Raw genomic sequence first — 23,126 nt, 5'->3', positions numbered from 1 at the left:
GTGATGTGGACTGGTACGGCACCAAAACTTCGCCTTCAAAATCGTCAAAAGGGCAAGAATGAAAACAGAAGCATTTCTCGCTCTTCAGACAGGAAATCTCCCGGTTTGTGCAAAGAATCCAGGCTGATTGGCCCTTTTTCGGCCTGTATAGGACTTGAATTCACAGAATTCTGGCCCCCCACCCCCGCGGGCCAGTTCATGATTCAGATTGGGCTAGATGCTCGGCGAGCGAACGAGGCGCCGCACCTCGAAGCGATTTGCAGGAAAGCTGCCTTCGTCCCAGACGGTCCTCAACAAAGTTGTCTAAGCTTTTCCGACAGCAGAGTCCAACACATTTCCAACTTGAAGTTCATGCGAACAGATGGGCAACAGTGCGATTCCTGTTATGAGTGGCGTTTGTCTAAGGACCGGTGCCAGCGGTGATCATACCATATTCCATTGTGGCTTCCGAGGAAGTGCGTATCATGGTGCGGAAATTCGAGATATTCGCGCCCGAGGTTCACATCAGTCGGCACCTCCGAACGTTCAGGGACAACTTATTCGCCTGCAGCTGTGAGGCGTTTGTCTAGTTCCATGGTGAACAGCGGCCTCGGCCCTTGGAACTTGATCTCAATCTTGTTGGATCGAATATGGTTGCTTGTACTCACTTGCCCACCGAATTCGGTAGGCCATTGGTTGACGTCCCATTCCAGGCCCTTGGTGGAGAGAACAGCACGTCCAAGCACGGGAATGATGCCGACGTTTTCTTCAAAATACCCGGGCTCTATATGGATAACGTTGTCGTAATTAGCTAGAACGAATGACAAGCTCTGTTCTGACAAGAGGTAGATGCGTCCTCTCAAAAGCTCTCCGTCGTTCTCCGCCATGAATAAATGATGAATTTGGGAGAAGCCCTGGTCTACCCGGCCCCCAAGACCACCAAGCGCGATGACATCCATTGTCATGTCCTCTGACCCGTTACAATTTGTCGACCAGGCTCGAATCCACCTCAAGCACTTGGTGAAGTCTGTAGAGTATTGGTCAGGGTCCTTGATCACCTGAACCCCGCGGGCACGGTAGTGCTCTTCAACAGGTCGAGTCAGGGAGTCAAGGTCCCCAATGATGGCGTCCGGAAGGCGGTGCCTGTAGCCGTTTTTGGCCCTTTGGTCGTACTTGTACAGTCTATCGGCACCGGCGTCGGCGCAGATCAAGAGGGAGGCTGAATCGATAACGGCATTCAGCGCGTTCTTGTTGATAGGCTGATTTAGGATAATGATAGCGTAGGGATGTGTCGGATTGCTGTTCAAGAGGCTGCAGGGATACCAGTCGGTAACTGTCATGATGGTCGGTGAAACTCAGATCCAGAATGCTTGTTCCCTGGGGTAGGATATTCTGGAAGTGCTTGAGGCTGGGTTTTTGCACTGCCGGTGTGAATCTTTCTTTACCTCTTTTGTCCTCTCGAATGTCGGAGCTAGTCCAAAACTGTAAATGACGTTTATTTGCTGTGCTCACAATACACGTGTTTGCCTGCTACAAGGGCTGTTTCAGTATCGCACGAACACAGCCACAAAAGATCACCGCCACACGGCTTGTTGTGCTCTCAATAACAAGCCTGGAACCCTGTCTCTCATCTCCTTTCATTCTTCCTCTTTGTTGGCATGCAGGACTCTCTTGCTCTACATTGTCACTTTTTGCTGAATTAATTGAACCGCGTCACAAACACACCCTCGTGTTCGAGGCCGGTCTCTTTAACGCACGCTCAGCATGTCAGGATCACTAACACCCGACACACCGAATGCAGACATCGTGGTAGCTGGTGATATTCCAGCAGACTTACTCGTTTATCCGTCACCTGGTTCTAATTCAGACGAGCGTGATGAACAAAAGTTACGTGCTCACCGATGTTTTGGCGGTGCTGCCCTCATTGCAGAGCTTCTACAAGCGGCTGCCAAAGAGCACAAATTCCAGGTTCACAAGCCGTCTTTCTTCGTCCATCAAGATAAATATCTAGAGCACTCCATTCGCGCGGTCATGGAGCTAGAATCGTTGGAAGAAGAAAGAAAAGGGCCCCATGGATTCAAGGTAAAGCGCAGGCAGCAGCTCTATGCCGACCCGCGATGGCACAACCCCAACCCCGAACCGCCAATTCCAAGAAATGATCAGATGTCCATCTTGATCTTCCAGGACGCGGAGAACGATTTCGCCAACCCGGATGCTGCAAGCGCTCTTTTCCGAAATAGGCATCCAGATGTGTTGCTTTACCATATGGCGCGGCATATGGGGAGACCTCTTGGAACCGGCGAAATCTGGGACCTTGTTCGCCGCGGACCCTATAGGAGTAAAGACAAACAGGATCCCGAAAGATTTATTGCCGTGGTCAGCGCCGACGATCTGCGTGCCGAGGGAATTGAATTGTGTCATGGCCTCTCCTGGGAGAAGACCTGTGAAGATTTTGTGGAAAAACTGGGCTCCAACGGTAAACTCGATAGCCTCGCAACCTGCGCACATCTCATTGTCTTGTTTGGGTGCGATGGGGTCATCTATCACCGTGGTCGGAAAATGGTGGAGCCGATCTTGTTTTTCGATCCGTTGAGTGCGGAAGGTGACTTTTTCAGGGAAAATATAGGATATCTCCCTGGAGTTGCTGAAGCTTTTGTCGGTGGCCTCGCCGTACAGCTCGCTCACGGTCGCACGACGGAGCTAGACGTCCGGATCAGACACGGGATCGAACACGGCCTGACCATTGCCAGGCGTCTGGCAAGGCTGGGGTTCAGGGACACGAAACTTGAGAACTGGCCGAAGTATCCTGTTGCTGAGGTCATGGATAGTCGGCTGCCGGCTGAGACAATTGCGACGCTATCAGTCCCCTCTGAGAGCATATCACGCGGTGACACCCATTGGTCCATCCTACATCAAAACATCGGAGATCCTCCAGGTGTCGCACGTCAGATTGTGAAAGAGGGAACTTACTCTGCCGCCACTCGAATTCCCTTAGCACGTTTTGGTCGTCTGGTTGTCTTCGACAGACAGGAGATCGAAGCGTTTCGTACGATTTTTAATTCTGTCCAGGAGTATTTATCAGTCTCCCCAACCAGACCACTCAACATCGGAGTCTTCGGATCTCGAGGTGCAGGAAAGTCATTCGCAGCTATGCAGGTCACTGTTTCCGCCGCAGAAGCAAGCGGGAGAAAGATCCGGCAATTACGGTTCAACCTTCCTCAGATGACCGGCCTCGACGATCTCTTTGTCGCCTTTAACACCGTGAGGGATTGTTCCCTGTCGGGTCTGTTGCCCCTGGTCTATATTAATGGATTCGACACCGACTTCTCCGGGGCTCGACTAGGCTGGCTATCGCACCTTTTGGCCCCCATGCATACTGGCCAGGTCCTCGATCGCGGCGAGATGCGTCATATTGGCCCTGCCATCCTTATTTTAGGGTCGAACACCGTAAACACGTTCGAAGACTTCACCGCAACACTAGAAGAAGAAGACGATTTTCCAGGAGGCCAAGAGTTCTTGAGCTGCTTGCATGGCTTCGTCAATGTGCTCGGACTTGATCGCGTCAATGAATCTGACGCCCTCTATCCTGTGCGGCGAGCCGTGGTTCTTCGGGCATTGCTTGTAGAAAGAGAGCCGAATCTGAAGGACGGAGAAGGCATATCAATTGATGACAGTGTACTGGATGGGTTGCTCATGATCCCAACTTTCAGACATGGACTCAGGTCTTTAAAATCCATTATCGCCACGAGCAAACTCACAAATAGCCGACATTTTGAGCGGGCGGCTCTTCCACCTAGAGCGCAACTGAGTCTCCACTTAGACTACGCCGAATTTGAGAAATCCTCACAATTCAACACGCTCCCCGAATCCACGCGGGAGATGATCGCTCAGGAACTTCATCGGACTTACATTGCAACCATAAAGGCAATGAAATGGACTCCGACGGAACTACAGGAGCAGGAAGAAAAGCCATCGATGCGTCCGTGGGAAACCCTTGACGAAGAATTCAAGGAGTCTGCCCGCGCTCATGCCATTGACTTGCCTAGAAAGCTGCGGATGATCTCTTGTTTCCTAGCGACGGCGGCCGAAGACCGAATACCTGTCCAAGAGTTTGACGCTAAGGACGTAGAACGTCTAGCCGAGCACGAACATGAGCGGTGGAACGCTGAGCGGTTGCAAAAACAGTGGCGTTGGGGTGAGCGAAACGATGCGGCTCGAACGAGCCCTTTTCTTGTCCCTTGGAGAGACCTAGAGCCAAAATGGCAGAATATGGATCGCGAGCTGGTAAAATCATATCCCAAGATCCTACCAGACGGCTATAAAATTTACAAGGTGGGAAAGGCTGAGAGTATAAACGCGTATACTTTCAAAGGCCCATCACGAGCGCAGAGCAGTCCAATGTGATGCAACAACATTCCTTACCACAACAATCTACGCCGAATCTGGGAATACAACCATCTGGGATCCTTTTCCATGCCTCTTCGAATACTTAGCCTGGGTCCATTTGTACCAGAGAATCCAGAAAACAAGGACCATCAAAGTCAAGGGAATTGCAATAACAAAATACACCCAGATCCATCTGGACGTGACAAGACCCCCACTTTCAGCTTGCCAGTTGAACATGGACATGCTGAAAATCGACTGCCAACATGTCAGTTTGAGCGGAACAGCACTAGAGTCTGGATAGTGATGAGGTCGGATTACCGCAACGAAGGTAGCAGGAAGGAAAATCAAGGTAAGGGCAGCAATCGTCTTCATAGACGAGCTATCACGACGCGCTTCCTCGGCGGCTATGGCAGAATTCTGAGCAATCTGTCCCGAGGGGAGTCATTATTCGAATTATTCCTTTGATTTGGATACTTTGTGGAAAACAGGCTCTCACACACCATTATGTTCAGTCGGGCGTCAATCTGGTTACTGGGATTTAGTGTGTTCCTCCCTAGCTCTCGGATGTGTTTTGAGGAAGTTACCATTTGATGTTGGGCCTGTATCTTTGAAGGGATAGTGGCCAAATCTTGCTTCAACATCCTTGACAAGCTGACCAGTGTCTGGACTCTCTGCAGGAGAATTCTCGAATACGTCGGCGGGCTATTTCTGCTGTTGCCGCTCCTGGTCTGCCGCCTCGCAATCTCGTCAAAGCATCGACTCATGTTCTCGGCCAATTCCTGTTCGAAGAGCCATCGATTTCGCAGCTTCAGGTGCTTCTTGCCTTGCTCAAACAAGGTATTTTTAATGCTCGCTACGTCAAAAGTATTAGTCATTCCAAAAATGACTTTCTCCTTTTCTATTACATCTTCCAGCAAGCCTGCAACTCGATCTCTAGTTTGTTCCACCTGCCACTTGAGAATACCAGCCGGAAGAAACATAAAGTCGGGAGCCAAAGGGGCATAATCTGATGGAAAAGACTCATCGGAGAGCAAAGCTTTCAACGTGATATGAGGTGCGGCAAAGAGAAGGCAGACCCAGTCAGCGCTTCTTTGGTGTGTTTCTGCCGGAATGCGGGTAATGGAGAGGATAATGAAGGGTAGGTCGTCATCCGCTGGAGTCTGCAGGATAAGCCCTATTGCGCTCATATTCAGCTTATTGTTCGCAATCCATCATCGACTATGAGAACCAACCAACATTTCCGGTTCTCGTTAAGACCGCCGAGCCCACAGTTCCCATTTCCACGAAGTGGACGAATTCACTGCTGACCCAGCCTGAAGCCTCAGCAGTTTTGATGAGTGCTGCATAATTGCGAAGCTGTTCCCGGTCTTGAAGCTGGAAAAACCTCGTCGAAGTTAGCCTGAGGCTCTTTAAGATACAGGTGTAACGATAGTCTCCTGCGTCCGGGAAGGGGGGGGGCTCCTTACAACAACCTGAACCGATTTTCATCGAAATTTTTACGTTTGTCCCTCTTTGGAGATCTCAGCCTGCCATCTTATACTACATCAGGGGGGGGGGGAGGGGGAAAGCGTACCACAGGAGTTGATCGAATACGCTGGGAAGCTTTATCGTGATCCAAAATTTCTCCATTACCCATCGGATTTGGAACGCCCCAACCGGCTCTCTGTTTAGAATTCGATCCGTTAACAAGAATCATACACTACCAATTAAAACGACATGAATTAGCGCGAACCTCGATCCTGGCGGCGCTCGTCTCGAAATATTGGATTAAGACAGCCTTTTCGTCGACGGACACCATAATGCAAGATTGCTTGACAGTTCGATCAAATGCTCTGAAAGAGCCCCTCTAGCCAAATATAGTGCTGGCCAAGCGTTGTTGCCGCTCGAGAGCCCTATCTGTGCAGAGCATCCTAGGGCTGAATGTTTGAACCACGTATGCCGTGGAAGGTTTGGAATCGTTTGCCTTATTGCCAGCAAAAAAAAAAAAAAAAAAAAAAGAGGAGGGAGGGGCAGCTCCAAGCCTGCTGCAGTCTAAGGATATATGATTTGTTGCTACATCCTATGAGAGGACGGACATCGAGGCCCAGTGGGATCTCAGTTGCTGGAAGCGAGTAGGGTCACTGACGGAAATGCACATCCCAGGTACGTGTTCAAGATCCTGGGGCTTGAGCGGCTGAATCAGGCATCTGGCGGCTCTCATTTCATCTTCCTAGACCTGTTGTGTCCAAGGCAGATCACAACGGAGAGAGACATCAGTCTTTCAGTCCAAACAGAACAGAAAACAAGCAAAAGATTGCAGTGTCACGACGATGCTGAAGCGCCTTCTAGCTTAACCCACCTTTGAACCGTAGAGACCCACGCGGCTCGTGATAATTCCTGCACCAGGCTCCTTTCTCATTTTCAAAGGCGGGTATGACGATGAAATTAGATGACACCGCAAAGCCGGGGTTATCTAATTGGGCATCAAACCGCTATCATGCAAGGCGTCGCAGTCCGGTGAGCGAGCCCCTCATTGTTACAAAAGCCTCAGCGAATGAAACCAGTCTCTCGAGTGATTCTGCAGCCAGGGCTCTGTCTACGCCCACGCCATGTGCACCTGTACCCAGTTGACGTGGCAGCTTTGTTCTGCCCGAATGTTGCGAGCCAAGCAAGAGCCAGCACATTATCAGATCCTACAATCAGTCCGATATGGGCATTTTGAATTATGTCAAACGACCAGGCATTTTCCAACGGTCGAAACAATTAATAACAGCCCGAAAGGTGAGTTAGTCATCCGAACTTTGGCACCATGAAATATAAGCAAGCAATTCTTATGCTAGAAAGACTTGCGTCTGTCTTTCAATCATCATCTCCGTTCTCAAAAAGTTGAGCCTTCTAACATCTGAGCCATGCGGCTCTTGAACACAAAAACCTTGCGGGTGGAGGCGTTTCCAAACAAGGAAACACCCTTTTACCCCCGATTATGCCATCCTCTCTCATAGATGGGGGGAGATAGAAGTATCCTTTCAGGAGATACAGAACCCATCCCCGGAGTTGAAGAAGACGGCTGGCTACAAGAAAGTGCTACGTTGTTGTGAGCAGGCGGCGTCCGTTGGCTTTGATTATGTCTGGATCGACACGTGTTGCATCGATAAGACAGATAAATTCGAACTCACCGAGGCGCTCAATTCCATGTTTCACTGGTATCGACAGTCACAGGTTTGTTACAGTTACCTGACCGACGTTCCTGGCAATGAAGATCCTCGAAGCCCGAATTCTGCCTTTCGGAGGAGCCGATGGTTTACCAGAGGATGGACCCTTCAAGAATTGCTCGCTCCTCTGTACGTCATCTTCTTTAGTGAAGATTGGACCGAGATAGGAACGAAAGCCAGTTTACAGGAGGTGATATCGGAGGTCACCGGTATCAGTTCTCAAGTCCTCTTGACAAACTACGCAGGCGAAATCAGCGTAGCTCAGAGAATGGCCTGGGCTTCGAAAAGGGAAACAGCAGAGGTGGAAGACCAAGCGTACTGCTTGATGGGACTGTTTGGTGTCAATATGCCGACAATGTATGGGGAGGGCGAAAATGCTTTTCAGCGCTTACAGCTTGAGATCATAAAGGTATCAGACGATCATTCAATCTTTGCGTGGACTGGGCCTGGTCCAGAGCGGGGTCTGCTAGCACGCTCTCCTAGAGAATTTGCCCATTGCGGCAGTGTCCGCCGGTACGGTGATGATACACTGACGTCTCCATTCTCCATGACCAACAAGGGCTTGAATATCAAGCTGCCTCTCATACCGTGCCATAATTTGGAAGGAGACGATGTTTTCCTAGCCGTTCTCAACTGCCAACGCAAAAAGGAAGAACACTCGAAGGATCGATATCCCTTTGGGATATACCTACGAAGGCTCAAAGGTAATCGGTCAAATCACTACATCAGAGTTAAAACAGAGCGAATTGAGGAGCTAAAACGCCAAATTTCTTTCAATGAGACATCGGATATATACGTCAGGGGAATGGACCCGTCTAGATTTGACGTTGTGCACTGGATGCAACGAGAGGACCGCTATATTTTCTCCATCAAGAAACGCCCGAATGGTCTCCCCCAGGTTGAATACAATAAAATGGCCAGGCGGGAGGTAAGCAAAGAAGAAATCCGATTAACATTTGGTGACAGTGGACATTCTGGTATTTTAATTTTCAAGGACAAGAACGGACGGATCCTTGTGATCATCCTCGGGGTGCACAATTACAATGTCTGGTGTGATATCGCGACTGGCTATGATCATGAAGACGTCAAAACCATTGCAAGAGAGTACTGGGACGGTGTGAGATCAGGAGCGCGATGGGCGCAACCTGGACAGGAGAACTGCATCTCTTCCTGGTGGAGGGTCGGTCTTTCTTGCCATCAAGAAGGGGCGAGTCTCCGGCCACCGAGCATATTTCATTGACATATCCGTTAACGGGGACTTTTGGCTTGAGAAAGTTGGCCCTGGTTGTTGCTTCTTGGGTGGATGGTGATGTGATTGGACATGATCTATGCATGTACGTCTGACAAAGATACTGAGTTCCAGGTTTAGTCGAGTCTTCCTCTGCTTCCAGTTATCTCTTCATGCCTGCTCGCTAGTGCCGGTCGAGACGGGATCCCGAGTTTTCAACGAGAGATGCATATCTCTGCCCAGTTCGACATTTACTAGGACAGTGTAGAAATGTGATAGAGACACATGCATCGGTATCTAGGCGGTATAAGGGTACGAATACTGTGGAATGGCAAGGAGATGAGCTGGAAAATAGGGTAAACTGTCTGACGGCAGAATGGGGGATTGGATGATATAGATATTGGCTTGTTGGACACTCTGTAATTTTGCAGGTACATCCTCCATACCTGTACAGGTCGGCGTCCTTGCCGACCTGTGGTCCTGCCGCTGTTTTGCTAATTATCTTGGCAAGGCATCTATGAAACCGCTCTACCCCAGGCACAGTACCTACCGATAACCTCCCTAACTGCGTAGGTGCCTTGGGGCAAACACTCTCCTCCAGGCCGTGTGCAAAGGTACGGTTGTACCTCTTGCGCGTTAATCAGACTGTCTGAAGCCCGCATGTGACCTGTAGACCCTCAATTAGCCTGGTATCTATTCCAAACTCTGCCATCGATGGGTGAAGAATAGTCTCACGGCCCAAGTATGCGATTCAGCCTTACCCAATTGGGAACCGGTGTAGCCTTCACAGCTCCATTTTCCGGAACGCCTTGCTCAGCCATAGTCATCTTGTGGCCCAGGAAGTCCCTAGTTGTGCGGAGATCCGCTTGCTAATTGACCCTATCAGCTCATGCGGTGACTTAGGTTGAAGCAAGGAGATGGCGGCTCTCATAACTAGCCGCATGAAAAGCCCATCGCTCCTTCCAACCTTGTTCGACCTTCTCCTCTGCCTGGGAGAGAGCAACAGTGGAACATGGCCACCTCTGGTGGCGATCAAGCCTCCCAGGCTCGACGCCATATTGAGACGATCCGACAAGAAGCTGGACTGGACGATACTAAGGCCTCGAATCGGAACGTTGAGAATCTTCAGAACGCCCTCCACACGTACGCATCCTTGGATTCTGCCAATGGTACAGATCACCAAGTTCACAGCTAACTCACCTTCTTAGCCTTGCCGACGAGCTCTATCAGAAGTCGACTCATTTTCTGCTGGAGTTGATCCAGAATGCAGATGACAATGAATACAATGTGCTTGAGCCAAGCATAACATTGACCTACAAGGGTCGGCGATTGAGGATCGATTGCAATGAGCGAGGTTTTAGCGAAAAGAACGTCGAGGCCATTTGCCGAGTGGGCAGCAGCACCAAAGCCGGTGCCAACCGTGCTGCTTCTTATGTCGGAGAAAAAGGCATCGGCTTCAAGTCGGTTTTCAAAGCTGCCGACGTCGTTTGGATCTCGTCCAACTCATACACCTTCAAGTTCGACAAGAGGCAGGTATTAGGTATGGTGGCGCCAATCTGGGAGATATTTCCTGAGCCAACTACACCATCAATGACGTCCACGCTCCTGCAGTTGTCCCCTGAATATGACGAGAAACAGCTTATTTCGGATCTCAAGACGTTCGACTCCCGCATGTTAATGTTCCTTCGCCGTTTGAACAAAGTTAAAATCACAGTTTACGAGGCTGCTTCCACTTGGGAAACCACTCTCAGCAAAAGAATGTGCTCGAGCCGCAACGAAACTGCAATTGAGCTCATTCAGGACGACAAATCGATGAGGTACCTAGTCAGTTCATATAGAGCAACCAACCTACCCAATGAACTGAAACGGCCAGGCGCAAGGGAATCTCAGATAATGCTTGCATTTCCGGATATCATTGATCTGCAACCGGTCGAATCTCAAAAAGTATACGCATTTCTTCCCATCAGAGATTATGGTTTCAAGGTCAGTGACTACTCCAAGAGAACCTGCACATGCGGCCAATCTTGTACCAGGGCTGACTTTTTCCAGTTTCTCTTGCAGGCGGACTTTCTTCTCTCAGCAAACCGGGAGGATATCTTGATGTATTCACCTTGGAACGAAGCTCTCCGGCGAGAATTTGTGAATGCGTTCGTAACCGTGACGAGGGCCTACAGTCACGGCCAATTGTGTTATATGTGGCCCCGATACATCCCATTCTTGTCCGGACAATCACCCTTTTTTGAGCCTGCCCGGCGGCAGATAATAACACGGCTGTCTCGAGAGCCGGTGTTGAAATGCAGAACCCAGGAGCTGATGACGCCAGCATCCTTGATATACGTTCCTGAGGAGTTTTGTGATAAACGTGGCGTTCCCATGTCGTCCTCTCCCAGCAATGATCGAAAGTACTTATGCCCTAAATACGGAGTCTCGTTGAACGGGAATCTGGAGGCCCTCGGGATGAAGATAATGACCGCATCCATCTTCTTGGACCATTTGGATTCCTTCATAGAGGAAAATGCGTCGCTGGTCCGCAACCGGGAGTGGGAATGGCATACCCGACTCGCAGAGCTCCTGCTGAAGCTGGTATTCGATGCAAATTATCGCGAACGTATTCTCAAATTGCCAGTAATTCCTCTCAACGACGGCCGCTGGGTACCTGCGAACGGCAATTCTGTTTATCTTCCCCAGGAGGCCGAACGCTGCGTTCCTCCCGAAGGGTTTGAACTTTGGTTGGTCCGCGAGGACGCTGCGAATCATCCAACAACTCGATCCCTCTACTCGCAACTTGGCTTAAAGGTTCTGAGCCAGGAAAGCGTTGTTTGCAATCTTATCCAAATACATATGGATGAGTCCTTCAGTCCACACTCGATGACTTTACAGCAACTTATTTCCCATGCCACATTCCTTTTCAACGCCCGAGCCGACGACTCTCGGCTGAGATATCTCTGGTTCGTCACCAAAAATGGTTCTGGTCGCGTCAGGGGCGAACAGGTGTACTTGACCTCGCAGGTTCCATTCGCGGCGAGCCATTACTTTGATGACCAATCTGATGTCCATTTTATCCATCCAGATTACTTGGCCGTTGGTGGTGATGATCCGCAACGCTGGCTCAGGTGGCTCGAAAAATATGCCGGGATGTCGATTTTGCCCCGTCTTACAGAAAAGGATCCTGATTATCCCTCGTCCTTTCGCCTCTCTCCCGATTTTGCGTTGATTATCCGAAATTCCAAGTCCAATGAGTTTTTGGATTTGTTGAAAGAGAATTGGAATCATTACTCCTGGTGGATTGAAGATGGCGCCGGTAGAAGTAATGATGATCACAAACAAGACGCATCTCGGGAGCGACTCCGACGGGAACTGCAAATGGTGCAGGTTCAATGCAGAGGATGCATTTTCAGACCATTGCGAGAGGCTTTTCTCCCTCTTCCAGAGCTTGTGGACAAAGCACAGGGTCAAGTACCTTTTGTGGACGTCCGGACCCCTCTTGACTCGCGATGGGAGAAACTGAAATTTCTTGGGCTAGGTGTCGCGGGAGATGTATGGTTCTATCTTCGATGCTTGGAAGCATTGAGTGCGACAAGAGAAGGAACAGTTTTTGATAAGGCTGTCATCATGCTAGAACAGATTCAGGCCCGATGTTCAGAACATCCGGACCTTGTTAGGTATGTGTTCCTCATTACCGTCCAAATTCCAGAAAGTATTGCTGCAGCTTCAAGAGCCTAGAGAAGATGTGCAGGAACCTCCCTTGCTTTTCTACACATGCTTGCCAAAGCCATCAAGTCGCTGACATCCCGACAGAAAATCATTCGCGGAGAACTCGCTCGTCTGTATTCCGAACAAGAATCAGAGTCGAACAGTGCGATGGGTCAAAGTTCGGGACTGCTTATGGCACGGCCCCGAATGCCTTCGGCAGTTTGTAGCTCTCGAAAACGTGTATCCATCATGTCAGCGTCTCTTTCGCGACTTTTTCCAAATATCAAATGCCGGGATAAGAGATCTTGTCCGTGAAGCCATTCTGCTCAGGACAGGCCAACCTCTATCCTACATCAGAGACCTGCTTCTCGAGATTGAAAAGCGTCTGGAGACTGATGAGCCCACTACTGCCCTTGACGTTATTCAAACACGTGGTCTGTGGCCTGTGAAAAGCATGGCAAATGATGGTGAATGGGATACACTTGGGTGTGCGAAAAATTCCACTCCGTGGTTTATTGCGGATCGGACACATTTGTTTGAGAGTTTTCGTGGGATCGTGCCTTTGCTGGCGTTTGAGGTTGAGGATATCCTTAAAATGCCTCTCCTTTTACGAAAACTTGGAGGTGACAGAAGAAGGCTGACACGAGCAGCCACGAGCATAGCTGAGAGCATTGGTTCCACTCGCCCTAACTTGGTGTATCAGAAAGACCTGCGATCGAGATCGGATTTTATTGCGAGGTTAGTGACTGGTCCTTGGTTCAGCTTTTATCCACAACCAGCCACCTCCTTCTAGCTCAGAACGAGCGACAGGGAGTTTGCTTATTCCTTTCTCAGGCTGGATATGTTTACTAACGCAGTTAACATGACAGACTTATCCCAAGAAGAGAACTGGGCAAGAAAGACAAGATGGCAAAACTGGAGAGGTTAGAGGTGTTTTTCACCGAGAGAGTGATACAGAAATGGTCTCTTCAGGTGGGTTCCTGCTCAAAACAGGGACGCTCCAAAGATGGGAATGTTGTGGTATCCACCGCGCATGACACCCTCAAGATTTATTTCAAGGAACATTACTTCGAAGAAAATAAGACACCGGGCGAATTGATAGAGGCAATTGCAAGTTTCTGTTCCATTGAGGATAGACATCTGTATCTGCTCACTATCGCGTTGACGGAGAGTCCTCAAAGGATTCACGAATGGTTTCGACGGCACGGCATTCCACACCTCAGTCTCGATGAGCCAGCATATGATATTGATGTCGAAGGAGATTTTGATCCTGGATTTGAGAGCTTTGGTTCGACAAATGGTGCCCTCCAACCTCGAGGAAAGACTGTCTTCAAGTCCGATTTACTTCGGATGTTTGCACAGGTCCACGCCAGGGGAAAAGGGGCGGCATCTACATCCTCCTCTACCTCGGCAGATATTAGCCACATCATCGTACTCGATGATGGTTTCAGCGGCCTAGGTGTTAGCGACCTATACATTGAGGACGATGACGATAAAATGTCAGTCAAATCGGCAGCTGATTCAACTCTCTCAGGAAGAACTTTGGTCGACAGAACGTTGAGAATATTCGCCATTCGCAACCGTATGTCTAGAATAAACCGTGGCCCCTCGGACCTAGCACGACGAGACGCTGATGACGGACTGGAGTTTCTCGGTCAAAAAAAGGTAGGCATGTGGATCTGCCGAGGAGAAAAAGCTTTCAGGCCGGGCATCGAAGCAAATTGGCCCAGTTCTCCATTCTCATGCCGGCTATCCCCTGTCCGGTGGAGATTATACTAATAACGTTCTGAATATAGGTCTCGCAGGAACTTCAGCGCATGCTCGGCTCGGCGTACGTTCCCGAAACCCACTGGACGAGTCCTCTCCGGACGCGAAATGGACATAAGCCATTTGTCGGGGAAAGGAATATTCTTGGAAAGAAGAAGATGTATGCCAATTTCACGCTCACTGATCAAAGCAAGTTATTCACTCGCTATTTCGCGCATCGGTACTCAGAGGCTGGTAAATGGATTGGCAGACCGCCCGTTTATCATCTTGATGTGAGGACAACCAAAGGGGGTTTTCCCTCTGAGTTTGCGTGGAGTAATGATCAGATGAAGATGGTAAGGCTCTCTTTCATCTTGGTGTTGCCGATAGTACTGGGCTGCTCTCATTGGAAGTCCCTTTCGACAAAATCTATTCTGTTTTTTTTTTTTTTTTGGTTTGGGGGCCGAGGTGTGTTGGGGGGGGGGGCTCTTTTCAGAAACCCTGTCGACGACTTCTCTACAAATTTTCAATTAACGTGAGCTGACCAAATATTAGGCTCGAGTATATACTATCTCGAAAACGAATCACGACGGAATACCTTCAGATGTGTATTTCCTCGTCCGTGTTTTCAATACAGATAAGAAGATCGAGGCACGGTTTCTGTTGGATCCGTGGTCAATGTATCTTGCAGACAAAATGCGGGTGAAAGCGGACCAAGAGTATCGCGCAGTGATACATGGAAGCTGAGCATGAGATCTGGAGTGAATGCTGTCCATGTAGATATTTATTGTCGTGTATCATTTCCGTGTCCACAGAAGAATGGCATGTTTCTTACGGTTTGCTCAGGGGGGCTGGTTGGCAAGGCTGAATGGTTGTGAGACTTGTTCAATGCTTTGCTGTACTGACTGTGTGAAGAAGTCTACGGAGAACTATATATCGTTCAAGTACAATAAACCTGGAGGTGGCAATTACAAATATGAATATTATTTACATCAGTTCGTATTGAAAAGGGCAAACTCTCCTTGTCTCCAACTCTGTCTGCAGTAATTTGGTTTCTCGGGTTCTCTAGCATGTCTCAATCTTCTTCGGTTCCTTGAAAGAAGAATCCGAACAAGTCCTCATCTTCGCAACCATGTACCGTTTAGTAGCCCGAAACGTTTTGCGATCCGCAGCTCGGCCGTCTTTTGCTCCGGCGCACACGGTTGCAAAACGATTCGCGAGTAGCTCACCTGTCAATACACGACGGAGCTGGAAGAGCAGTGCGGTGAGATGGGGTATTGCAATTGCAGGCATCTACTATTACAACACTAGTCCAGTCTTTGCAGAGCAGCCGCAAAATTGTACGTGTCGTCGATTGTTGCTGCAGGTTACATACGAGCGATTCATCATTGAAGCTGATCGGAACTGACAATATATCTTTCAGACCTATTAGACCCCAACGTCGACGCCCTAGAAGACTCCTCAGAAGTCTCGTCGTTAGACGCCCTCACTTCGCACCGACAACAACAGGAAGCGGCCAACGAAGGAGCGTTCAATCCAGAGACTGGTGAAATCAATTGGGATTGTCCGTGTCTAGGAGGAATGGCCCACGGCCCTTGTGGCCCAGAATTCAGAGAGGCATTTTCCTGCTTTGTCTTTTCAACGGAAGAACCCAAGGGCATGGACTGCATAGACAAATTTCAAAACATGCAACAGTGTTTCCAGAGGTATCCAGAGATCTACAAGGGCGAACTGGAGGATGATGAAGAGCTGGATGCAGAACTGGAGGCTGAGAGACAAGAGCTGGTGAATGAAATAGCGGAGAGAAAGGCACAATTACAACAACGAGAGGTAGCTTCTTCTCGCCGATTACTCGAAGAGCTGGATGCAGAATGGGAGGCTGAGAAACAGGAGCTGGCGAATGAGGTGGCGGAGAGAAAGGCACAATTCCAGCAACAAGAGGCAGCTCCTACGCGCCGATTACTGGAAGAGCCAGATCCGGCGCCGTCAAGGTCCTCGCGGCCGGCAAAGAAGTCGACTTCCCACACTCCAGACAAACCAGCTGCACGTGAAGAGCCGGCTCTGTCGCAAGATCGAGAAAACACAAACGAGGGACAAAAGTCGATCATCATCAAACAACCACAGGCCTCTCCGGTGGAAGAAACGGCAAGTCCGACATCAGATGTTGTTCCAAGGGCGGCTCACGACGCTAAGGAGGGCCCGGAAACGGAGAAATGAGGACGAGCGTACATTATTTGACCAACAAACTTGGGCCTGGCAAAATATGGGGGTTGAATTTTTGCATAGCAGTGAGGAAAATGTGTTCAGCAAAACAAGAAGTACACATCATTTTGAGAGCAACCAGCCTGTACAATACCATGTGATGGCGAGCGAGTACGATAATAGCTTGGATCTTCAGGAGCAAGGGAAAAAAAAAAAAAAGAAAATAGACATGTCGTCCCCACTCACGAAACCTTTTGGTGCTGACAGACAAAGCTATCCTTGGAACCTGTTCGCCATGTTGTCATGGTAGATTGCCGTGCCAGTAGTTTATCGCTTCGAAGTTCAGGGTCCTCTTCCGGGCAGGGTTGGCTGATTTTGATCCGAAATGGAGTTCACCGGACACGCCATGTTCACCATGTGGGCGACCATTTTGAACAGGGAAAACACGGCACGAATGTCCGGGCAAAACTCTGCTCAGGGGAAGGGGTTCTTTTCGGTTTATTTTTGTGTTTGGACGAGGTAATCTCCCATGGCGTCGGATGCTGGAGATGTGGTTCGCTTAGCCGGCTGCCACGAGCTTGCTGGAAATAAGAGTTGCTCCGCAGTGAGAATTATGGTTCGCGAATTGGTGATGGAGAGAACTGACACAAAAACAGAGAATAAAGACATGGTCGATCAAGGTGGTCGGACGATTGATAATGGGTGTTTGTGTCTTGGTGCCAACGGCAAAAGTGAGGGATGAATTGAATGGCCCTGTTGTCCTGCTTATGGTATGACCCCCTGGACTCGACAGAAGAGACAAGGTTGAAACAATGGTTGAAATAGGGATCAAAGTGAGGATCCCCTTGTGGTGAACTAACTCCCTTTGCTAATGGTGCTCTGCCATCATATGTCTAATACATATTTATAGCAAGTCATCAATTAGATCTCTATACGATATAGGGTGCCAGTGGCTCGTCTGACAATGCCCACTGCGTACTATAGGAATCCTACCACCAGTGGAAATCAAAGCATGCATTGTTCGGCGTAGGCTTGCTGGTCAACTAATGGGGAAGGGGGGGTTGAGTGTTTATTAACGATCGACTAAAGTTAGCGCGGCGCCTGGGGGACTCCATTTCTTCCAATCGCTCCGCCTCCCAGTCTGTGCTTTCTGGTGGCCCCCCTTCTGGTAGTTTCTCTGTTCTGCGACTGGTCCTCTAACGGGTTTGATGTGCTGTTCTCACTCATCCACCAGTCTCTGCTGGCCATACAATCTTCATCCCCGTCCCCCAATTCACTAGCCTAGTTGGCGAGGGCCTTCCATCCCCCTCGCTCTGTGGTCCAGTGTCTGCTTTGCTCTGCTTTGTCACTCATCGCCTCTCTACCAAATTCACCCTCCAATCCATACGCCCCTCTTCCTCTTTTCGATCTTTTTCTTTTCTCTCATCCCCCATCATCCTTTCGCTGTCACCTTCTCTCCAGTCACTCTTCCACCTTGTTGCCTCTGTTCCTCATTACTCGTTCCCTTCATTGTCGATACCGCCATCGACTCTTCAGCCCCTCTATCTCTCGCATCTCTCGCCTTTCCTTTTCCTACCCTGCGTTTTGGTCCTAATCGCTACAATCAGCCAATACCCGAAGATCCCTCGAAGCTTCAGCTTCCCATACCTGCGCCCTGGCGAAAATTGCTGCTCTTGATCGAAACCTTGAACGCATCTCGCTACATAACTCATAATCGTCCATACATTGTTCCAAAAAGAAACCCAAAAAAATAACAACCACAACGATCATTGCCGCGCAATATCCCACCGACCTGACCAACGCGAACACCCTCATTCTTCCATCCTGCGTACACCCTTTATTATTTTGCTACAAACTAAAACCGCTTTGTACATTCAATCATTTCCCCCTTCCCTGGTCATTGTCGGCAACCTCTCTCTACACCTTTCTGCCACAGCTGGCTGAACCTTTTTGGTCCGTCTCGTTGTCATCCTCGACGACCCCAACACCAACATACTGACCACGAATCAGGCAGGCACTTCTTCTTGCTGCTTACGAACTTAGATTTCCCTGTCATTCACTTCGAAAGGACTACGATACGAAACTCATCACTATTTTTCACGACGCTCGATACATTTCCTAATTCGTGGAACCCAAAAGATCGAATGAACCCCTTGTAACACGTTCATTTTCACGCGTCAGCAGTGCACGGATATTCTCTGCAACATTATCTTTTCTTTGCTTTCTAGAATACAATGAGCATCGACGCTGGCGGTGTTGCTCAAATGACTTACCAGTCTCCCTTCAGTAACTCCATTGGCATCTCTGGCCCTGGCTTTGCCTCTCGCGGAAAAGGTTCTCACATCAAGCGCCTGAGTGTTGCTCCTCCTCCCAAGATCTCCACTATCGACGAGACCCAGCAGGCCAACATCAGTTCAACTCCACGCACCAGTCGTGGCCATCTTTTGGCAGGCCTCCGCACAGCCCCCAAGTCCGCCACTGTTCCTCCTGCCACCAACGGGTTGGGGTTGGAAAGCAGCAAGTACGCCTCACCGCAATATACCAATCCTACTCCACAGACTGCCACCGGAGCGTACTTTCCAGGAAATAGAAATTCCTTCAAAGGCAACTTCCAGCAGGGGTACTCCCGTCCTGAGCATGTTCTTGCTCCTCCCACCCTCGACTTTGTCGACGGAGCAGATACGATGGATCAAAACCTCTACGACGAATTGGTGGCGACCAACAATTACCTGGCTCAACAGCAACGTGCCCTTCAACAACAGCTGTTGAACGTCACCGCCGCCGCTCACCAATTGGGTGGACTTAATCTCAACACCGGAACCATGAACAATGCTGGCCAACAGTTCCAGTCCCCCATCAGTTCCCCCTTGAGTTTGTACAACCAACAGTTTCAGCAAGGCTTGCAACCGGTGGTTCAACCGGTCCCTGGAAGCCCCGGTGTCTTCGCTGTGTACAATCCTATGACTGGCCAGTCCAGCTTTGTTGTCGACAACTCGGTCCAGGGCCAACAGGAGGAGGTATCCTCCAGCCCTCGTCCTAATTCTGTTTCACCTCCACCTGCTACTCCTGGATACCAACGTCAGTTCCCTGATTCTTCCTATCCTCTGACCGAAAGTCGCTCAAAAACCCCTCCAAACCCAACGCCATCTCCGCAAAACGAGGTAGAACCATTACCCCCTCCGTCTGCCAATGCTTTCCGTCGAGGTCACAGGAAGAACTTGTCCTCCGCCAATATAAAGACGACCGGTGAATGGACAAAAGGCTCGGGTCTGAGGTCGGTCGGTTTCCCACAAACCCCACTGACTGGAACATTTGGACCTGGACAAGGACGAGCTGGAGAGCACCCAGTCAGACAACCCAAGGGTCCTCCACTTCTCCAAGAGCTCGAAGAAAAGCCTACCTCTAAGCACGAAGGCAGCAAGAATTTTGCAACTCGACAACGTCGCCGAGCTGTTCACGATTTGGTCCGCGCTGGCCGTGAACGTCGCAGCGATGGTCGTCAACCCGGCTCTGGAGGGGGATCACCAGGCAGCGAGAACGAGTTCAACTTTTCGGTCTCGTCTGATAGTGACTCGGTTCTTGCTGGTAGCAGTAACCTTTCGAGCAAACCGAGCATGGGCAGTCTTCGAGCTGTGGCGAGTGGAGCTATCGGGTCCGAAATCAAAGAAAAGTCCAGGGAACGATCTTCGGTTGACAGCGTTGGAACCGTCAGTGCGAAGAGCCTGAACGGCGATGAGGGCAATTCCGTTGGAGGACCGATTGTTGAAGTTGAGCCGGCAAGACGCAACACCCCACTTCTGGTTCTCAGTAGTGCTGAGAAACGCAAGAGTGTCGTTGTGTGAAGAATGACACAGGCAACAAGGGCAGCGCCCATTGTCACCGTTATTGAGTTCTCTTGGAAAGACTCAGCCTCTCGTTTCATCACGACTTGATGACCATCCAAGATTGATTGGCATGACATTTATTGCGTTCAATCCCCTTTACGAAAAAGCATTCCTAATTGGAATCACTAAGGATATCTTTAATGGATGATTCCATCGATTAACCTTTTTTTTTTTTTTTTTTTTCTTTTCTTCCCTCTCCTGAGCTGGTTTTTGAATTGTGCTTCCTATCAACTAGACAAGTTCACTCTTTTACCTGATGGGTTTCTGTATTCATGGGTCAAAACAGGGGGCAGAAATGCTCGAATATGGACCTCGATACTCGCTCTTTTTCCCACGTCTTTTGCTAGTGTTGATCAGAGCAGAGCGAACGGGGGATTTGTGATATGGAGGGAAAGGGATGCAGTTGGATCTCAAATGGGTTTCGATGAGAGGTCAAACTGAAAGAAGTTTGTCTTTCTTTTTGTGATGGGCAAAGAAAGGAACACGACGGGGAGGAATTGCTGTGATACAGGGGAATTGCGGGTAATATGTATTAGTTGAGTTGATAGCAACACCATGGGAGAGCATTGCATTGCCTGAGACAGAAAATGAAAACCCTCAGGAGTGATATTCTCCCATGACGATTCTTGAAGCTTGTCGATGAGTAGGTAACTGGCTCAATGTGATCTGACGCAACGATGTCTCTTTTTGGTCCGTTTTAGTCCACGCTACGACTTCATATTTTAGACCAAATTGAAAGAAAACCCAAGTTTCGAAATCAAGCCTGCGTATTCCTAGACTAGTAGCTCGTTCATACCGCATCATTTGTCAGGGCAAAGATGAAGGAGTCTAGACGCTTTGCAACTCATACATCTCGGCTCATCTCGTCTTATTTCGACTCATCTCCCCTCCTAGACATTCGATCTATGGACATCTTCAGGTCCAACTCAGTCCTCAAATCTAGCTGTTCAAATACCTGGCGACCGCACCCCTAAGTCTCCGGCCACCTTCGCCAGCCACATTGATAAGATTCTCCAAATCGTCACCCGCAGTCAAACCCATGCGACGAATGAAGTCTTTGGCCGCGGTCTCCAGATCACCGTACTCACCTGAGCCCTCGAGACCCGTCATGTCGTCCTCAGGGCGTCCGAAGTATGCGTTTGACGAGATGCTCGTGGCGCCCTCAAAGCCTTGCAATCGTGACTTCGCCTCCGCTTGAGCGGATGGATCGTATTGCGCTCGTCCAAAGAATTCGTCCGATGAGATGCCCTTTTGTGACCCGAATTTTTGGCGCGCATATTGTTCCTCGTCGTCTGTGGGAGGAAACCACGAGTTAGACATGCCTGGCGATCAAGAGAATCGTATCGAGGGAGGTAAACCATGTTTCCTACCTTCTACAGGTGCTTTGCTTGCGCCGACGCTGCCAAAGCCCAACTTCTTTGGTGCTGCGCCAGTAGAAGCAGCTGGCTTATTCGCTCCGATTTGGCCGAACCCCAACCGTCCGATGCCCATCCCTAGCCGTTCGATCTCACTCGGACTTCGTGTATGTGTAAGGTTAGGCCTAGATCCATAGCCTCCAACAATTGGGGTGGCAATAGCTGCAGGAGCATCATTCGTGGCAGAACCCAAAGTTGGCGATTTGCTCTTTGCCAATTCCTCCGCTTTCTCGGTCTCAGGGTCATAACCTAATTTCTCTATCCTCTCCGCCTCGGCTTTTGCGGCCTTTTCAGCGGCTTCGAAGTCGATTTCTTCGCCTGCTACTTTCTTTGCGCCAAGTTTATGCGTCTTCTTCGCTCCCAGAACGTTGGTACGTTTAGCGCCGGCTCCGGCGGCTGAGGGTCCTTTGCGGATGGCGGATGAGGAAGTGGTACGGATGGCGGTTGGGGCGGGAAGGGCATTTTCACTTTCGTTTCCAGCAGCAGTTAAGGGAGAGGGGGACTTGGGTCGTGAAGCTGCGCCATTGGCATTGCCAGCAGAAAGGAAGGGGGAAGCAGTACGCGAAACTACTGGAGGAGTGCCGCTGCGAGATGGTGGGTTGCTGGGTCGTTTAATAGTGGGCTTATCCCAAGAAGAGAAGAAATCATCGGCTGGTTCACCGGCGGGTGTTGATGAGCCGTCAATAGGAGCCACAAGGGTTTCGTCCGTGATGACGACTTCGTCTGGGTATCTGAAGAATTGTTAGACCAGATTTTTCTGCGGGAAGGAACTGTAGACAGACTCTTCTGCATCTCTCGCTGCCCTGCGCTTCAGTTCCTCCTTGTACTTGTTCGCCGCGTTCGAGGTGTATTTGACTTTAACATCTTTGCTTGCGAGGGCAGCACTGCCACCGTGTGATTGGAAGTATTTCATGGCGGACTCGTTACCTCCTACTTTCATGGTCCGTAGTTGACTCCATTGCCAGACTAGGTTTGTTAATGTCTCTCCGAAAAGTCTAAGGAATATGGCAATACCGTCCAAGTTGGTTGATCGGACAAAGGAGATGTGGACGCCGAGATTTCTATGGTTTGAGGAACAATCGAGACACAGATAGACGCCAAAAGGGACAGAGGACCATGTCGGGTTCTTTTGACCACAGTCAAAACATATCTAGGAGACAATGTCAGCGACATGAATTGCACAAAGTGGCTTTTATTGAGGAGGCGCTGCGATAGGTCTACCTTATTTGCAGGCTTGGACTTCAGCTTCTCGAAGATCTTTTGTGACTGAGCTTTCGTCGCGTTCATTGTGGAGGACTGAATAGATCTTAGGGCACATGAGAGGGTAGGAGAGGGTGCGTAAAGAGAGGCAGCAGAGTGAGCATTGAACAGAAGACGGGCGCAAAGACACCAAGGCCTAAGC

General features: G+C 49.7%; 8 protein-coding genes across 8 annotated transcripts; 5 read left to right on the top strand and 3 right to left on the bottom strand.

The window, feature by feature from the left end:
- Window positions 1-536: 536 nt before the first annotated feature.
- Z518_06359 (thiamine pyrophosphokinase) lies at window positions 537-1,319 on the bottom strand (the record flags this gene model as incomplete). The annotated part of the gene is made up of 1 exon (XM_013417169.1): window positions 537-1,319. The coding sequence occupies one exon, from the start codon at window positions 1,317-1,319 to the stop codon at window positions 537-539; it is 783 nt and encodes a 260-aa protein (XP_013272623.1).
- Window positions 1,320-1,743: 424 nt separating this feature from the next.
- Window positions 1,744-4,383, top strand: Z518_06358 (uncharacterized protein; the record flags this gene model as incomplete). Its single annotated transcript, XM_013417168.1, has 1 exon — window positions 1,744-4,383. The coding sequence occupies one exon, from the start codon at window positions 1,744-1,746 to the stop codon at window positions 4,381-4,383; it is 2,640 nt and encodes an 879-aa protein (XP_013272622.1).
- A 27-nt stretch (window positions 4,384-4,410) lies between these two features.
- Window positions 4,411-5,552, bottom strand: Z518_06357 (uncharacterized protein; the record flags this gene model as incomplete). Its single annotated transcript, XM_013417167.1, has 3 exons — window positions 4,411-4,620; window positions 4,684-4,791; window positions 4,866-5,552. The coding sequence occupies 3 exons, from the start codon at window positions 5,550-5,552 to the stop codon at window positions 4,411-4,413; spliced, it is 1,005 nt and encodes a 334-aa protein (XP_013272621.1).
- A 1,501-nt stretch (window positions 5,553-7,053) lies between these two features.
- Window positions 7,054-8,796, top strand: Z518_06356 (uncharacterized protein; the record flags this gene model as incomplete). The annotated part of the gene is made up of 2 exons (XM_013417166.1): window positions 7,054-7,125; window positions 7,375-8,796. The coding sequence occupies 2 exons, from the start codon at window positions 7,054-7,056 to the stop codon at window positions 8,794-8,796; spliced, it is 1,494 nt and encodes a 497-aa protein (XP_013272620.1).
- A 1,000-nt stretch (window positions 8,797-9,796) lies between these two features.
- Window positions 9,797-14,970, top strand: Z518_06355 (uncharacterized protein; the record flags this gene model as incomplete). Its single annotated transcript, XM_013417165.1, has 7 exons — window positions 9,797-9,927; window positions 9,993-10,767; window positions 10,834-12,446; window positions 12,583-13,215; window positions 13,347-14,142; window positions 14,274-14,579; window positions 14,779-14,970. 7 exons carry the CDS (start codon window positions 9,797-9,799, stop codon window positions 14,968-14,970), a joined length of 4,446 nt encoding a protein of 1,481 aa, XP_013272619.1.
- Window positions 14,971-15,355: 385 nt separating this feature from the next.
- Window positions 15,356-16,440, top strand: Z518_06354 (mitochondrial intermembrane space import and assembly protein 40; the record flags this gene model as incomplete). Its single annotated transcript, XM_013417164.1, has 2 exons — window positions 15,356-15,563; window positions 15,647-16,440. 2 exons carry the CDS (start codon window positions 15,356-15,358, stop codon window positions 16,438-16,440), a joined length of 1,002 nt encoding a protein of 333 aa, XP_013272618.1.
- A 2,219-nt stretch (window positions 16,441-18,659) lies between these two features.
- On the top strand, window positions 18,660-20,267 carry Z518_06353 (uncharacterized protein; the record flags this gene model as incomplete). Its single annotated transcript, XM_013417163.1, has 1 exon — window positions 18,660-20,267. The coding sequence occupies one exon, from the start codon at window positions 18,660-18,662 to the stop codon at window positions 20,265-20,267; it is 1,608 nt and encodes a 535-aa protein (XP_013272617.1).
- Window positions 20,268-21,248: 981 nt separating this feature from the next.
- Z518_06352 (uncharacterized protein) lies at window positions 21,249-23,011 on the bottom strand (the record flags this gene model as incomplete). Its single annotated transcript, XM_013417162.1, has 5 exons — window positions 21,249-21,601; window positions 21,680-22,455; window positions 22,507-22,690; window positions 22,739-22,874; window positions 22,946-23,011. 5 exons carry the CDS (start codon window positions 23,009-23,011, stop codon window positions 21,249-21,251), a joined length of 1,515 nt encoding a protein of 504 aa, XP_013272616.1.
- Window positions 23,012-23,126: the final 115 nt, after the last annotated feature.

Source organism: Rhinocladiella mackenziei (genome assembly GCF_000835555.1).
Source record: "Rhinocladiella mackenziei CBS 650.93 unplaced genomic scaffold supercont1.4, whole genome shotgun sequence".
Lineage (NCBI taxonomy): Eukaryota > Fungi > Ascomycota > Eurotiomycetes > Chaetothyriales > Herpotrichiellaceae > Rhinocladiella > Rhinocladiella mackenziei.
This window is presented reverse-complemented; position numbering and strand designations above follow the sequence as displayed.